General features: G+C 33.9%; 2 protein-coding genes across 3 annotated transcripts; one reads left to right on the forward strand and one right to left on the reverse strand.

Annotated features, from left to right (window-relative positions):
* The first annotated feature begins 9,907 nt into the window (after positions 1-9,907).
* On the forward strand, positions 9,908-13,752 carry LOC109809524 (vacuolar protein sorting-associated protein 2 homolog 1). 2 transcript variants are annotated; one of them, XM_020372858.3, is made up of 5 exons: positions 9,908-10,084; positions 10,577-10,707; positions 12,631-12,735; positions 12,962-13,222; positions 13,405-13,752. In XM_020372858.3, the coding sequence occupies exons 1-5, from the start codon at positions 10,048-10,050 to the stop codon at positions 13,540-13,542; spliced, it is 672 nt and encodes a 223-aa protein (XP_020228447.1). In that variant the 5' UTR covers positions 9,908-10,047; the 3' UTR covers positions 13,543-13,752. The 2 variants fall into 2 exon arrangements, with proteins under 2 accessions (XP_020228447.1, XP_082931908.1); XM_083075782.1 differs by having other exon boundaries at positions 9,920-10,084; positions 10,564-10,707.
* Positions 13,753-16,386: 2,634 nt separating this feature from the next.
* On the reverse strand, positions 16,387-18,483 carry LOC109809732 (RING-H2 finger protein ATL52). The gene has a single exon (XM_020373118.3). The coding sequence runs from the start codon at positions 17,130-17,132 to the stop codon at positions 16,620-16,622; it is 513 nt and encodes a 170-aa protein (XP_020228707.1). The 5' UTR covers positions 17,133-18,483; the 3' UTR covers positions 16,387-16,619.
* Positions 18,484-18,592: the final 109 nt, after the last annotated feature.

Genomic DNA, 18,592 nt, shown 5'->3' on the forward strand with positions numbered 1-18,592 from the left:
TGAAACACCATGGCCACCTTGGTTGACAAAAACACCATCCCCAATGATCCCTTTGATGTAAAAGATTAAAAATGAAAAAAAGCAAACCAAGAAAATTAACTAATGATTTATACACTGCCAAGTGCCAAAACATGAATATTGAAGGGATCATAGGATGTCATTTGAGTCCTTGTGCATTTCATGATTGCCAAGTTCCTTGTAAATCTTGCATTTCATTAAAGACATGGCCCATTTGAGGTTAGTAATCGAGTTAAAACGGTGCATCCAACCAATTACACAACACGAATTGCCAGTAAGCAGAATTGGGATGTTACTCACCAACCAAGCACAACCTGTGCCACGTACTTAGGAAGATTATAAATGCGTTGCAAGTGCATGTGAAAGCAGCATCACATTATATCGCATGGTCCAAGGACCACATACCAGCCCTATGCCTGCGTACACATATATATATGATTCCTTTCGCCATTTGTTACCCAAAACGGGTACACACTTGAGCAACTTGGTCTATGCCCGGTCTCCATGAATTTAATATGTTAATTTAGTTTATAATTTATTATTATTATTTAGCAGATAATCCTTTGTTCAATTTTCATCGTGTAAGGAAACTTTTCGGCCAATAACAGTTATGGTATCACAAAAAAACTAGTTTCTTGAAGATATTGATAGTAGGATAAAAAAAATACATCAATCGTACACTCAAATGCCCATAGGCGCCTATATATTAATCAACTGTGGTATGATAAATTAAACATGCAAAAAAGTGATCAATTCTCGACACAAATTAAAACAATAGAATAATTAATCTAATCAGTTGAATGAAAATAAGGGTTCACGTAAAGTTGGGAATTTGCAAGTTACACCACAACCCAAAATCACGCCTGAGCATTTGAACGAGCACAACCGAGCTCTATGTTGCAAGGGCATGTTTCTGTCATGCATGGGTGTGCTCTTAATATGAAGCAAAGTCTTTACTTTGAAGCACAAATATGTTGGGAACTAACACGACCATGCTAGATCTATTGAGTGAAAACATCTTGAACTTGTATGCATGATTGTAATATTTATATGCACCACCATGCTCCTCAATTTGAAACACAATTAGATTTTTAAGTGAAAAAATCTCCTAGAATTTCAACTTTTTCCGCACTTTCACTTTTTCCTTCAATATTGTGCAAAACAAAGGAAATTGGATGGTCTCAACTTTCAAGTATTAATATTAAAAAGATAACGTAATTAATTGTTCCACGATGTCCTCTTATGAATCATGTACAATGAAAATTTATCATGAGAATTTTTTTTAATAAGGAGATATGATTTTTTTTTAATTGGTCAATGCCTATAAGATAAAATAATATTTTTAATCAAAATTTTATAAGAAGTGAGAATGAACCTGACTCTTGGTGAAGTAATTGTTGTGCTAATGCTTTTTTATGAAGTAATTACTTTTAATAGCAATTAGTTCTGAAAATAATTTTGTATTATAATTAAATCGATCAACCTCTGAGTCATTTGTCACGTCTAAAAGGTATGGTTTAATAACTATTTGTGATTTCTAAAAAAAAACATAAATTTCATAGTTAATCTAAATTTTTTAAACTAAGTTCTTATACATGTTCGTGTAAAATTTTCAAATACGTTTTCGTTAGATGATGATCGTTTAAACTCCTTAAATGTTTGTATGCAAATTGTTCTCATTTTTCATTGCTGTTATTGATTATGAGATTTAGGTTGTGTTTGGTAGAGAGGAAAAAAACATGTAAGAAATAAAGTGAAGAAAAATAGAAGAGAGAAATAGGTGAGTAAAAATATGTAAGAAATAGAATAAAAATTTGGTTGTTTGATTAAAATAAATATATATATATATATATATATATATATATATATATATATATATATATATGAGGAAAGAGAGTGGATTGGGAGTTTACCACCTTTTAATTTTTTACCCTCTTATTTCTTATTAACCAAACTTCTCAACTTATTTTCACTCTCTCCTTCCTGGTTCTCACTCATTTCACTTTAACCCAACAAAAACTTAATTATAAAAAATATATAGTTATTAAAAATTTAATCGACAAACTAATAGTCAATCCATTTTCTCTTTGAAAATATCGCAACCTCATAGGATTCAATTTCGTTTGCATATTAAAAAAATAAAAAATTACACAACATGTAAGTGAAAATGAGCCAAAAAGTAACCGTGTCATAAACATGAAAAGAGTGAATGATTTAAGTGGATTTAAGATGAGTTTCACATAAATAATATTTACCTTAAAAAATGGGTGACTTAAGTAGAACTTCGACTAAAAATATTAATATTATTTTCATGTCTCTTTGAATTACTTGTGACGGAGTTACATATTTGTGAGTAAAAGATAGAATTTGGTTTGAGTATAACATGGCTTCAAATGAAACACACCATATGCAATTATGTAAGATTATATTTTATTATGGACACCTTCATTGTATCTCATATTCAAATATGAAACAGATCATATTATTATGTTAAGCTATATTTTATTATGGACCTCTTTATTGTGCATCATATTTGAATATGTTGTGTAAGGGTTGATACATATTTAATAAATATACCAATTTTCACAGGTGGTAAGGAGGACAAAAGTTCAAATTATTGAATCTACAAGGACTTAAATTTATAATTGTTTAATACAATTCTAATACTAAATAGATGTATAAAAGAAATTTAAAAATTGCTTAAATTGTAATACAAAAATTTATAGAAAAGCATGTAATAAAACAGTTAAGAATTTGAATTTAAAAAATGATAAGAGTAGACAAAGATTGATCTCACTAACCTTCTTCATGTAAATCCTCCTTAATTTTCATTCAATGTTGTAATTAATTAATTCAACAATTCACAATTATATTTAAATCCTAATTTCTTATATGAGAGATTCTAGATTGTTTAAGAGAAATTTTGATTTCTTAGTAGTTTTTGTTAAATAATCATGTATTAATGTCAAGGATGTGTTAAAGTCAACAACCAAAAATCAACTAATAAGATTTATTCCAATTTATTGGTAATAAATGTTATTAGCATTTTACTTAGATTGTAATTCTAAAGGATTCTCTAACCTTAAACAAAATTATAAAATCATGCATTAGGCAAAGCACACATTAAGTACTAAGTAAAAATAATTAGCTGAATAAAAATAATATATTGAATGAGAATAGGGAATATTACATGAGTACAACAACATCAATCTTTAACAATAAATAACTTAGTCACCCATGATTGAGAATTACATAAGCGAATAAAGGATCTTCAATTGATCCGTGATTACAAGAATGCTCTCACAATAACTCTTTAATCTTTCTAAAATTGTGCTTAGAAAAGTCATGAATGGATCTAGAGACCTCTTAAAGATCCTGTTTTTATAATATTTTCTATTAGACTTTTAGGTTAAATATGTTTACTTAGAGAGTCCATGTGACTTTCTCATCTGTTTTGTTTCACTCAAAGTGCTTCTATGATAGTTTTGGATGAATTTCGCTTGCTCAAAGCGAGTTACTTAGGCATTTTGAGTGAGCAGGTGTGATCCTCTAGGGGTGCTATTTGATTTTACTCGCTTCAAGCAATGATTTGGTTGCTCTAAACGAGTTTTGCGCACTCAGAGTGATCTTCTATGTATCTTAGAGCTATAATTCCCCTTTGAGATTTGTAACTTTCAATTTATTTGTCTGTATTATATCTCAACAAAGGAAAATATTAAAAATATATAATATTTAAATAATTAAACCCTAAAATTGAAATTACCTCTTAACTAAGTGTTTTGTGATAAAAAAACAAGATTTACAAACATAAAATATATTAATAATCACCTAAATTAAATAAAATATGTATGCATATTTGACAATTATCATAGCTAAACACCTATATTGTGTATGATATTAAAATATAATAACTGTTCTTACCGGAAATCTGCTGTAGAGATGATCCTCCGAGTAAGATTGGTGAGCCTCCTTCGCTGGTACGCTTGATGCTCCAAGATGGGGGTGGTACCTGCAAAAGAGACTCCGATGCTCAAGTTAGTGTTTGTGGGAGTATTAGTCTCGTATAAATAATGCACATACCTTAGTATGAATTACGGTTTTACTGGGCCTTGGGCCCGAGATCAGTTATGACCTATTTGGGTGACGAGCTGACGTCACATAGCGCGTGTCCGAGGTCGTCTTGTGATGTGATACCGAGCTGGGAGCTCGGCTTCGCAGTACGGATAGTACACTAGCCCCCCGAGCTCCGAAGACCGTAGGTCAAGGAGTTAAGACCGAGCTCGTCAGGGAACAATGACCTTTCGCGTATACCTGCCTATCATGATGCCATGTGTCATGGCCGAGCTGAAGAGCTCGGCAATAATGAGTTTACTGCTTGGTTAGGCTGGTAAACCTTTGACCGAGTCAGCAGATTGGTGAGGGACAAGTCGGCAACTCGGCTGGCTAGTACACTTGCCCCCCAAGCACCGAGTGATGTAAGAGCAAAGGGGCTTTTGAGGAGCTCCCAAATTTGTTGTTTGAAGGTTCAAATTTGACCTTGTGATCTTCAAGGTTCGACCTCGACATCGGTTAAGAAAATGTGATCTCAAGGTTCGGACTCGACCTCGGTATATCAAGGTTCGAACTCGACCTCGGTTAAGAAAATGTGATCTCAAGGTTCAGACTCGACCTCTGGCGCATCAAAATTCGAACTCGACCTCGGTTAAGAAAATGTAGTCTCAAGGTTCTGACTCGACCTTGGCATATCGAGGTTCGAACTCGACCTTGGTTAAGAAAATGTAGTCTCAAGGTTCAGACTCGACCTTGGCATATCAAGGTTCGAACTCGACCTCGGTTAAGAAAATGTGATCTCAAGGTTCGAACTCGACCTTGGCATATCAAGGTTCGAACTCGACCTTGGTTAAGAAAATGTGTTCTCAAGGTTCGGACTCGACCTTGGCATATCAAGGTTCGAACTCGACCTTGGTTAAGAAAATGTAGTCTCAAGGTTCGAACTCGACCTTGGCATATCAAGGTTCGAACTCGACCTTGGCATATCAAGGTTCGAACTCGACCTTGGTTAGAAAATGTGTTCTCAAGGTTCGGACTCGACCTTGGCATATCAAGGTTCGAACTCGACCTCGGTTAAGAAAATGTGATCTCAAGGTTCGGACTCGACCTTGGCATATCAAGGTTCGAACTCGACCTTGGTTAAGAAAATGTAGTCTCAAGGTTCGGACTTGACCTTGGCATATCAAGGTTCGAACTCGACCTCGGTTAAGAAAATGTGATCTCAAGGTTCGGACTCGACCTTGGCATATCAAAATTCGAACTCAATCTCGGTTAAGAAAATGTGTTCTCAAGGTTCGGACTCGACCTTGGCAAGTCGTCATGGTTAATGTGCCAATACCAAAAATGTATGGGAATGGAGTTGCTTTATTGATTTATTTCTGAGGTGTGCCTCGTTAAAACCTTCCTTGGCCAAAAACCCTTTTCTTTAGTGGGAAAAAGGGCTGAGGAGGAAAAAGAGTACATCACCTGAATTTACAAGTTAAGAGAAATAAAATTTGAGGTGGGTGGAATTCCAGGTTCCAAATTTTCCTTTGGAGGGGTCTGTTTTTGCATCTCTCACCCCACCAAAAAGGTCGCCAACTTTAAATGTTTGTGGCTTGACCTTGGTCTTGCTTTCCTTATGGTTTGTTGCGAACTTGGTCACGAAAAGCAGAGTGCTCTTCCATCTAAATGTACCCTGCAGCTCGGGCACGGAGTTCGTCCATATCAAGAGGAGATCGTAGACACAAGCTGTCCACGAAAGGTCCAGGCTTGAGCGCCATGAGCATGGCGTGTAGGGCGACCTCGGGGTTCAATTTTTGAATCTTGACCGAGATACTAGCAAAGTGTTCCATGAACGCCCTTAGTAATTCGTCGTCGCCCTGTCTGAGACTAGCCAAGGCAGCTGATGTGACATGGTGAGGTCGACTCGTGGCATACTGCGCCGTGAATCGCCTTACCAGAGTGTCGAAGTTGTCTATTGACTCCACCGGCAGTTGAGTGTACCAGTTGAGCGTTGCCCCCTTGAGCGAGGTCGGGAAAACCCTACACAGAATATCATCTTTATTAGTGTATAGGTTTACCTGTGTAATGTATAGATCGACGTGCTCGTCTAGGTCTGTCGTGTCGTCGTAACGGTCGAGGTGGAGAGGCTTCCACCCCTGAGGGAGTGGTGTCTCCATGATGCCGTCCACAAAGAGATGACGACGGAAGGTTGCTTGACCCCCTGTGACATGAGTTGAGGCTTTGCTGACTTCATGGACCGATTTGTTCGTCGGAACATGAGACCGATGCGTGGCAAGTCGTGGAGTCGGTGCCTTAGTCACAGTTCGGGGCTGAGAGACCGAGTGCCCTTCTTCCTCGTGGAGGTTGCTCGCCTCAGGAGGATGATCAGAGGGGCGCCGAGGGAGCTGGGCGCGAATCCGCTCGTTTTCAGCGCGTAGCGCTGCTAGATCTGCTTCATTGGCGGTCCGCATCGCAGCTAGGTCGATTTCGTGCTGGGCACGCATGTTTCGAAGATCGGTGTCGTGTTGCCGTCGCATCTGTTCGACCTGGTCGATCAGTCTCCTCAATGTGGCTTCTTTGTCCATGGTAGTTGAGTGGTTTGCGTCGTCTATTGCGCGTCTGCTATGGCTTCTGGTGAATACCATAAGCGTAGCCGATAAGAGCTGTCTTGATCGGCCCCACGGTGGGCGCCAAATGTTCTTACCGGAAATCTGCTGTAGAGATGATCCTCCGAGTAAGATTGGTGAGCCTCCTTCGCTGGTACACTTGATGCTCCAAGATGGGGGTGGTACCTGCAAAAGAGACTCCGATGCTAAAGTTAGTGTTTGTGGGAGTATTAGTCTCGTATAAATAATGCACGTACCTTAGTATGAATTAGGGTTTTACTGGGCCTTGGGCCCGAGATCAGTTATGACCTATTTGGGTGACGAGCTGACGTCACATAGCGCGTGTCCGAGGTCGTCTTGTGATGTGATACCGAGCTGGGAGCTCAGCTTCGCAGTACGGATAGTACACTAGCCCCCCGAGCTCCGAAGACCGTAGGTCAAGGAGTTAAGACCGAGCTCGTCAGGAAACAGTGACCTTTCGCGTATACCTGCCTATCATGATGCCATGTGTCATGGTCGAGCTGAAGAGCTCAGCAATAATGAGTTTACTGCTTGGTTAGGCTGGTAAACCTTTGACCGAGTCAGCAGATTGGTGAGGGACAAGTCGACAACTCGACTGGCCAGTACAATAACGTATATTCCATTATATTAAGTTATATTTGAAAATGTTGTCTATGATATTTTACCTATATCTCATTATGTTAGTGTATGATATTTCATTATGATCGTCTACATGTGATTATGGTATATGATATTCAATTATGTGCATAAAAAATGGACTAACACTCTCACCATATTCCAATGGACTATCATCCTAATGCATTGCGCGGATAAAAAAAATATACCAACAGGCATTAATTAATGCATGAAAGAAGAAAATGATAATTTTATATATTATTTTTTATATAAAAATCTAACTTAATAAAATACAATTTTAAAATATCAATTCACCTCTATTTTTTATATATATAATTTTACTCTACCAATTACTTATAAATTTTACTATATTTCACTCTATTTCTTATTTTTTTAATCAAATTAATTATCACCTATTTTGTACACTTCCTCCTATTCTTCATCCTCAACCAAGCATATGCTTAAACACACAAATATTATTTTAGTTGAATCTTAAAAACAATTGTGTACTAATTACTGAAACACATTGTTTACTTTTGTTTGGCGCTTTAATTTGTTATACCTTATTATTTTGCAAAAGAAATCCAAATTCTTTAGGGTAATTAAAATATTATATATATTCACTTTTTAAAATATTCATCATATACTATTAGCAATAATTCTTAATTTCTGTTTGGTGTACAATTATTAAGACCGCCATAATTTATATGATTTGGCATGTGAAAATAATTGGAATAGTATCAGATCAAGTATTCAAGAACAATCCAATATCAAGTGAAAGGAATTTAGACATAAAAAACAAAATGATAATTAGTTGGTACAGCAGGACACCTTGGCTGTGGGCAATTTTTGATCTTATATCATTTGAAAAATGGATTTTATTTTACATTACGTTTGTATTAATTATGCTAGCATAAAAAACAATGTTGAACACTTAAAAGCGTGTTTTTGACTATATTTAATTACATTATTTATTTATATAATGTTAAAACTGATATAATATATTTATAAATCGTATTGATTTAATCTCATTCTATTATTAACTATTCATCCTATCAAATCAAGGTGAGATAAATAATTAATAAAAAATTATAAAGTGAACTTTTTGTAACCAAATTTATGAATATCCGTACTTTCCACGGTTCACGTTGGCATAAGGCACGTGGTCACGTGTGTGTGCTTCTTATGTCTGATGCCCCACTAATGTAAAGTTAACCATAAATTAATATGACCACATAGAAGCAGTTCCTCTAAAATTGAAAGATAAAAATGAAAAAAGGAGGTGTATTAAGAAAACAAGGAAATGCAAATAGAACCACGTAGATGTTAAACACACCTCCACTCTCGTATCAACACACCTTTTTTTTTTTTTTTTAAATATATAAAATGTCTAAATTATCCTTTAAAAAAATGAAATTTCTAAATTTACATCTCCCTTCCCCGCATCTCCTTATCCTGTATAAGCATGTAAACTTTAGTCTGGAACGATACCAGAACGGGTCGTTCTGCAAGAAGAACGACCCGTTCTGCAAGAAGAACGACCCGTTCTGCTTTCAGAACGGCCCGTTCCGCAATCAGAACGCCCCGTACTACAAGCAGTACGGCCCGTTCTGCAAGCAGTACAGGCCGTGCTGCTTGCAGTACGGGCCGTTCTGCTTGCAGTACGGGCCGTTCTGCTTGCAGTACGGGCCGTTCTGCTTGCAAAACTGGCCGTTCTGGGGCCGTTCTGTTGCAGTACAGGTTACCGCGTCACTTTTAAAATGGCTACTTTATGACTGATTTTAAAACTCCGATTTTAAAAGTCATTTTTGTACTAGTGTTTCTTTCCATAGAACAAGTAAGAGTCTTTCTCTTACAAGACCACCTGCTGACATTACGCACCCCTCTTCTTTCTCTTTGTGACACTCCTCTTCTTCTTCTTTTTTTCCCGCACCTCGCACACCCCTCTTCTTTCTCTTTCTAGCACTCCTCTTCTTCTTCTTCTTACTGTTACGGAAAGTTCTTTCCGAAATTATATAAAAATGTTCCAGAAAATACTTTCCATAATATTAAATTCTTATTCCGGAAAGTATTTTCCGGAAATGTTTTGTTACATAATTCCGGAAAGTATTTTCCATAATATTAAAGTTACTATTACGGAAAGTTCTTTCCGGAATTATATGAACAATAATTTTACTATTCTGGAAAGTACTTTCCGGAATGCTAATGACTGTAAAAGTACTTTCCGGAATGCTAATGATTGTAAAAAAGTCTTTCTTATGCTGGTTATGGTGAGGCTAGTCCTTTTTTCTATTCAGAATGACTGTAAAAGTATATTACTTAATGAAATTGAGCGGAAAGAGACTTTGGGAAGAAGAGGGGTGTGGAATGTGGGGTGCGGGGAAGGGAGGTGTAAATTTAGGAATTTTATTTTTTTTAAAGGATAATTTAGATATTTTATATATATTTTTTTAAAAAGGGGGTGTATTTATACGAGAGTGGAGGTGTGTTTATCATCAGCCCCACCCTAATGAAAAGGTAGCAGGAAAAATTCTGGGCCCAAAATTGTATATAGTGGAAAAAGAGGCCCAGTCTGAGGCCCATAGAAGGATGATTCAGTGGCTTAACGCTTACAGCCTAAGAAAGCTGGAGGATGAAATGAAATTGAAAATCCCAAACGCAGAACACGACACAAACTTCTCAATCTCATCTCACCCTTTCGACGCAATTAACGTTCAATTTTTTTCATTCGAATTCTGTTGATTCCGACATCATGAGTTTCATCTTCGGAAATAAGAAAACGCCCGCAGGTTTCTTTATTTCGTCATGTTCATCCATTTTATTACATCAATTTCAAGAAAATTAAAATCTCTAAATTTTCCGCATTTTGCTTTCGATTCATTGCTCAAATTTTATGCATGTCATTAAACTCTGCATTTGTCTGTTGTTAATATTTTCTTCGACAAAATATCAAGTCTCATCACATTGTTTACTCGACAATTTCAGTCACGTCACGTGTGAGTGTAATATGTTTTTGACATCGTGAATAATAACACATTGAGGAGTTTGTGCTGTAATTTTTGTAGCTGTGACAATCAGAAATTATATTCGGCTATATTCTATATGGCATATTGTGAATTTTATGCAAATGGGTACTTGAGAATGATGATTAGTTTCACTCATGCATTTACATATGTATAACCTTCCTTTAGGTTGGCGTGGTGGTATCCAATTTAATGTTTATAAGCTGATGCACTCTCTGTTGACATCACTGTATATGATTGTAAAGCTGTGACTTTCAGAACTTTTGCGGGAAAATAAGAGAATGCTGGACAAATCAATTAGAGAAATAGACCGAGAGAGACAAGGTTTGCAGTCACAGGAGAAGAAACTGATTTTGGAGATAAAGAAAAGTGCCAAACAAGGCCAGATGGTATGTATATGGTGTTCGAGGTTTGAACTTTTGCTAGTATTTGTTGCCTTGTTTGCCTTAGTTTTTGGTTGGCGTATTGTCTATGAGTATGACTCATGCTACCTTAGCTGTTTTTTGTTGCATACATATTATACCCTCATCTGGTGGAGTTTGAGTTTTCTGCTCATCTTTTATTCATTAGTCACAGATGGTATGTTGATGATGGCTGCTCACTTAAATGTTCATATTTTTCCTTTTTCATGTACTTTTTTCCCTATCAATATTTATGAGAGGAAAATTGTGCTCCATGTGTTATAACAACAAACACACATTGATATTGGTATTCACGTTAATGATGGGGATTAAACTACTTTGGCTGTTGGTTTTTCTTCAAACAACTGCTTTTCTAATGCTTTTGCTGGCTCAAAACTGTCCATTTCGAGTGTGTAACAGGCAATTGTGAAAATTAAATTATTTCAGTGATCAATTATACTTAAAATAATAAATAATCATAAATCTCAAATTTCCAAATGTATGAAAATAGATTATCTTTAGAAAAAAGTTTTTTTTTTTTTACATATTTCATTTGTTGCCTCAATTATACAATCTCTTTTGCAAACAACTTTTTTATTCAAAACACAACCGAAACCATTAAATTTAATTTGTCCTAAGTATGTTTAGAGTGTGTTTGGCAATAATTTTTGGAGATTTCGATTGTTATTTGAGCAAAAAAGTTGTATACAAAATAAGTTGTTTGTTTGAGACAATAGTTGAAATTTGTAAAATGATTTTTTTTAAAACAACAAATTGTTTTCGTGCATCTAAAAATTTGAAACATATAATAATTTTTTAATAGTTTTTTCTTCCTTTAAAGCAGAATTATTGTGCAAAAGTTGAGTTTTTTTTAATAACTTTAACAAATTTACCTAAATAAAAATCTATTTTGATTATAATTGATACTTATAATAAATATATATATAATCAAATTATTAAAATAATTTAATTTTTATAACAGTCAATTTTCAAAGTAGCATGTGTATTAAAATTGTTGAAGAGTGAGTCTCCATTCTTCAGAAAGAAAGCAATGGATGAGAATTGTTAAATTTAGGGTGTCTTTAATGTGTTTGATACTTTGGTTTTAAGAGAGAAAATGAAAGGAAAGAAAAAGAATAGAAAGTGAATGATTTTGTATGTCATTGGAAAAATAAGAAAATGAATGTTTTTTTTTTCATGGTTGGATAAAAAATGAGAAGAAAGAAAAAAATTGTATATAAAAATCACATAAATATCTACGATAAAAGAAAAAGTGTACATAAGTAAGGAAAAATTAGTCTTTTTAGTTTTTATTATGTAAGTTATGTTTCCTTCCTCTTTTCTTTCATAATATGAGAAAATGCAATTATTTATGACCCTATAGTTTTTTGGTTCTGTTCTTTCACTTTTTTAGTTATTCCAAACAAAAACAAGATAAGGAAAGAGAAAAGTGGTCTCTTCTTTCGTTTACTAATATTTCAAACGATACGTTAAGTTCTATTATCATCATTAAAAAAGTGTGCTGTTTAATTTTTACTTATTTAAATGACTTGCAAGAAAATAAAGTTGTCATTTTATTACAGTGGAACTCCACTTGTCTCTTTGGAAAATATTGGACTTCACCATAATTTTACAATGTGAAATTTAACTACATATGATTCTTGCTGGGTGATTGAAATTGGGTTGCACATGATAAACTCTTTTTTTTTTTTGGATATAAGAAAACTGTTTTATTCTAGTAATATAGTTTGGTAAATGTTTTAACCAATGAACTGATTTCTACGACAAACCTTATATTGTCAGCAATTCACAATTATGTTCATCATGGTATAAATTTAATTCTTGATATAGCCATTAAGTTGGATAACATATGCTTTGATTCCATGTTTTATTTCATGTAATGTTTTCCAGGGAGCTGTTAGAGTGATGGCAAAAGATCTTGTTAGAACAAAGCATCAGATTGAAAAGTTTTATAAGCTCAAATCACAGCTCCAGGGTGTATCCCTCAGAATTCAAGTATGTGCTCGAAGGTGTAACACTGTAACTGTATCTGTTGGTTTGTAGTAGCATATGATCATTATAGGTTTCTAGTTACGAGCTAATTAAAGCTCATGGTATTTCGTTTTCCTTGAAAACTGATTGACTGACTGTCATTAAATTCCTAACAAAATTTGATCAATACTCATGCCTTTACTGATTGTCGATTCTAGAAGCTGGTCTCTAATGTATTACAATTGTTCAGACTTTGAAATCAACACAAGCAATGGGTGAGGCAATGAAAGGTGTGACTAAGGCAATGGGACAGATGAATAGGCAGATCAACTTGCCATCTTTGCATAAAATCTTGCAAGAATTTGAGAGACAGAATGAGAGGATGGAATTGATTTCAGAGGTGATGGGAGATGCAATAGATGATGCTTTGGAAGGGGATGAGGAAGAAGAAGAAACAGAAGAATTAGTGAATCAGGTTCTTGATGAGATTGGAATTGACATAAATCAAGAGGTATATTTATTTTGTTGCCTTCTTTTTTCAGCTGAGCTGCGTGTATATAACAAGTTTAAAGTGTTTTGAGAAGTTTTCTATAAATAACTCTTTATTTTAAATAGAAAAATTCTTAAAAGTACTTTTAACTTATATCCAAATAAGTTCCTAGTCACTCTAACAAGTTATGATATGATATGCAGCTTTTGAATGCACCATCAACGGCTGTTGCTGCCCCAGCTGCAAAGACTAAGGTGCCTCAAGTTGAAACTAGTGGGAATGATGATGCCGGGATAGATAGTGATTTACAGGCAAGGTTAGACAATTTACGAAAAATGTAATCTTCATTCAGATGCAGGGACTCCAGCTAACAGTTTTACTGAGAAAACAAGAGCTCATTTGTAACATGCAGTGTAAGTAACGAGCTATTAAATTCATGATTATAAGAAAATTGGATTTTTATTAAAAAAATTGCCTGTGTTCTGTCACTGTTGATTGGCTAAGCCGTGAGTTCTTTTGTGGTTACAGTTATGGGACCAAAACTTTTCTTTCGACTTTTGTAATTTGTTCAAAGTTCAAATAATTCTTCCGATATTCTAAACTAATGCCTGAATAATGTTTTGTCAAAACAATACGAATGTAAAAGCATTCACAATGGTCGTATTTTAAAATACTAGATCTTAAATATTTTTTTCATTAAAAATAATATAGGTGGAATGGTGCGTTGCTTAATTTTAAGCACCGGATCTTATATAAAATATAGTTGTTTATAATAAAATATCGTTAGCATGAGCTGTTTACAATAAAAAAAATGTAAGTATTGTAAGAAGTGTTTAAAATTTTATTATTAGGATAAAAGTATAATTTGTTGCTTGAATAAAATGTAACAATGTGAGACTTGAAAAAATAAAATAAGGTACATTTTTTAAATAATCACTATTATAGATAGGGATGGCAATGGGGCTTCATGGGGGCGGGTAATAGTAAACATGTTCCCGTCCAGCTGGATGAAAATTAGGCCCATACTTATTCCATATCTGCACGGGTAACTATTAAGCGGGTATCTATGAATTTCTTGAATACCCATGGATATCTATAGATATCCATAGATATTTATAAATTTTTTAAAAAATAAAAAAATTATATTACAAAGAATTTTAAGTTTATATTTAATGTCATTGAAATATTAAAAATAAAAATTTAATGTTAATTTTGAACTTGTATTTAACTTTAATTTTGTTGAAATAATAATAATAATGCAAGATAATCAATAACTTAAAATACATCAATCTCACAAGTAAGTTAAAGTTTCATCACAAAGTTACAATAATTCAATCTCATAATTCTAAACGAAAGTAAACAACTTAAAATACATAAATTTTATTGGTCTAATCAAAGTTAGAAAATTAATCAAATTACATCCAACATAATTTTATAACATGCTTAACACATGTTGGTAACTTCATTAACCTCACTTTTGTAAGAAAAAAGATAAGAGGGTGTAGTTTTAGGATTATGTGATATAAGTTATAATAATTAGGATATTTAAGAAATATTATTAAACGGGTACCCACGAGTATGAATATCATCATACCTGCCCCTGCCCCGTTTATAAACGGGTAAAAAATTATCCGTTCTCATTATCCACGGGTACTCAATTAGCCTATCTATTTATTATCTGTAACGAATTTTACCTGCAAATATCCACAGGTGTGGGTATTTTTGCTATCCCTAATTATAGATATATAAATACATTTGTGTAAATATAGGTATGAAGTAATATAAAGATCACTGATAATTGATAAAGTTAATGAATATTTTATACTATAATATAAAATTAAAAAAAAATCACGATAGTTGTGTACTACATTTAATATCAACTAATATTCAAACATACATTTAATATCTACTAATACAAACATGGTTTATGAGGAACCTTGGATTATTTTGTTCTACTCTTACATTCTTTTTAGCTAAATAATATTAAAAAAATATATGTAAGTTAAAAATATTATCGGTCCATTGATCCATTTATATAAATTGTGAAGCGATAATTGAATTATTATTAACTAAATTTACTGTTGGAGAAATGGTATAGCAAAAGAATTTTTGTAATGCAAGCCAATTTTGTAAGAAGAAATTGGAGGATTTTTTGTAATGTGAGTACTAGTGTTTGATATTCACTTATAGCGTGGAAAAAAATTATACCTCTTAATTATAAAAGAATGAAATGTTAAGAAAAAGTCATTACAACAAATATAAGATATAAGTCCTAAAATACTTCAACACTAAAATTACTTAATTAAAATTTAAGAAACTAAAATCACACAAATATTATACTTAAGTAAAAAAACACATTAAGTCAAAGCTAAACTATAAATTCTTTTGATATATTGTCGAACACAATATATTCCATTTCATCTTTTTTTTCCTCAAAGGGTTAAACTAATGATTTAAAATTTAAAAACTCCTCCAAAGCTAGAATCCAACAAGCAAGAATGCCATCGAACCAATCAGAATCGATAGGCAAAGCCAGATAATAAATTAAACCGAAAGATGAAAGACTAAAAGAAAAAGAGAGAATGACATGGAGCCATGGAGGCGTGTTGCACCAATTGAACAGCCCATGTTCAACCAATGAATAGCAGGATATCAAAAAAGAGAAAAATCAACCTAATTTATTGCAAGTCGAAAAATGAATAATATAATTAATATAAGATCTAACAGATATAATATATTTTTGTCAATTTATATAATTGTCAGCGTAATAAAATTATTGAAAGATCTGATAAGATATATCATTAAATAAGGACAACTCTTCAATAAAGTGCATAAATAAAGATATACTTATTTATTAATCAACTTAAACTTAAAGTGAATGGTAATTTTAATTTTTTTTTCCCATATAAGGAGTGGGACAAAGTTTGTTTGAACTAAGACTGAGTACATATTATTCCAACTGTCTTATGACTATTTAATAGTTCTTCACTAGGGTTAAACTATATTATTATTACTAGGAAATATATTTTAGATTTTTTTATAATAGATGATAGTATAATTTCAAAATAATAATAAGGAATCAAAATCAATTCCTCGATATGAATATTAAATAAACATTTTTGGTACAGATAAATTTGAGAGATGAGATGACAGCCGAGTCTTTGAGTCCAAGACTAGGAAAAGTCTCCGTCTCAAAAGAAAAAATGTTATTAAATATACTTTAAGGTCTATATTAACGTATGAAAGAATAAATTTAGCACTTATGTTATATAGTAAGAAAAAATAAAGTGAGTACTGAACCTCTTTTGTCACGTAACATCAGAAACAAGGTATCCAAAGTTGGCTCTCTGTTCCTTGGGCGTTGTGAAGGACTGAGTGGTCACAGTTCCAGCGCAATGGCAGGTCCCACGCCCATAAATCATACCAAGAGGGCACCACCGGAGCCAGAATTCTCCTGCTCACAAAATGGTCCAACAGGTGTTCGACAAATTGGGCAATCCAAGTGAGAGTAAAGCCACATGTCTATGCATGCAGCATGGAACGAGTGTTTGCACTGTGGTAGCTTCCTCACATCTTCACCTTCTTCAAAACCGGATAAGCAAACGGGGCATTCGTAATCATCCCCAAATCCTTCTTTTCCTGCTTCTTTCTCCTTGTACTTGAAGCTTGTGAGCAAGTTGGAGTTGCTTTGGCAGTTGGTATCATCAATGCTCCTTTCCATTACCACCTCGACCAACCCATTTGACCCTTCAGCCTGTGATTGCATGTGGCGCCTCCTGCTTCGCTTGATGATGATGAAGTTGTATAGGGCTAATGTCATGGCTGCAATCCCTACTACTACTAGGCCATAATATAACATGGTTGTGCTGGACTTGTCCGAGGAAGAGGGAGGAGGGGGTGACACAATGATGGGGCCTTGGAAATCACCCATTTCAGGATTTTGGGGTGAAATGGGCAGAGGAAATTGAGTGAAGAACAAGTTGGAGAATATGTTGTCGACAACTAGACATCAAAGTAAATCTCATCTATTAGCTAGGGCCTGGCTTATATAATTATAGACATTACTTTTTATTTATTTATCAAATTAAATTAATGCAAAGTAGTTAATCTAAATGCCGTGGTGGTTATGTTGTCATTGAAGAAGAGAAAATGATGTTTTTTTTTTCTTCAAGATATCATAAAATATGCCATATAACAATATTTATTCTATTGAGAGATGAGAGGATGAGAAATGTAGCAAATATATTATAATGACTACAGAGATGGGTGAGAACTGAGAACGACCATAATTCTAGATAACTCTGCTGTCCCTCTTGAAACTTTTTCTCCGTTGCCTGCGGGTTTGGTAATACTCTTAGTTAATATATAAAATAAAAAATAAAAAAAAACCAGTTTTGTACCGTTGAGAAAGCAGAATTGTATTTATTCATCAGTGAACGGGGCTACCGTTCTACAAGTTTCCTCTTTGTAATGTCTATTTCCATACAGGGACGTTTTGATAAATAAATATATGGAAGAGAATTTTCTGTTCTTCCGATTTTTTCCTCTTTTATCTTTTCGTTTTCAATGAAAAGTTAGAAGGCATAACTTGGAGTTGCGAAAAATGGTTCTTCCAGTTGAAAATTAATATGAACACTCGAGACGTGAAGTTACAAAAGACAACAGAAGTGGGCATGTATTTTATTTTCCACATCATACCATAATTGGAAAAGTAATGTTTCTAATATATCAAATGATAGATAGTTTTGGTATTGCCCACCCTAAATCAATCTTTTTTTCAATTTTTTATTTTTTGAATCGGCTCCAAAGTCGAAACAGATGTTCTGCATCTTTTTTAATTAGAGATTTTATTCATCAAGGTCAATTCCTTCTTCAGAATTTTATGGAGTAGCACAAGAATTAAATTAATTTAACCAATAATTTACTTGTAAGACATAATTGTTTAAATTAACTTGTCTCGTGATTGAGTCGAAAGCATTTTCAACACGCCTACTAATTTTGTTTATTATGCCAATTGTTTTTAGGAGGAAAAATGACTAATGCAAAGTGTGATGAATTTTTCTGGCTACGACAGATTCTGGAGCGGTCGAAACAACAGGCGGGAAAAAATGTGGCTGAAGTCTGAAGACAGAGCCCGCAAGTGCAATCAAATTTGGGCTGTAATGAAACAATAATTCAACTTCCAATACCTGTGGGCATTGAACACAAAAAGCCCAAAAAGTAGAACAAACGGTCAAGACCCAATGGATGATGGACCAAAACTCATATGAGGGTGGACAAAAACAAAAGGCAGAAAAGAACCCAAGCGAGGATCTCAGATTATATACTTTAGAAGCAATAGGCTGTGACTGGATAAATAAGATAACCTTATCTATCGAATCCAATGGAGAA

The sequence above is a fragment of the Cajanus cajan genome, chromosome 5 (assembly GCF_000230855.2).
Source record: "Cajanus cajan strain Asha chromosome 5, NIPB_CcT2T_4, whole genome shotgun sequence".
Classification (NCBI taxonomy): Eukaryota; Viridiplantae; Streptophyta; class Magnoliopsida; order Fabales; family Fabaceae; genus Cajanus; species Cajanus cajan.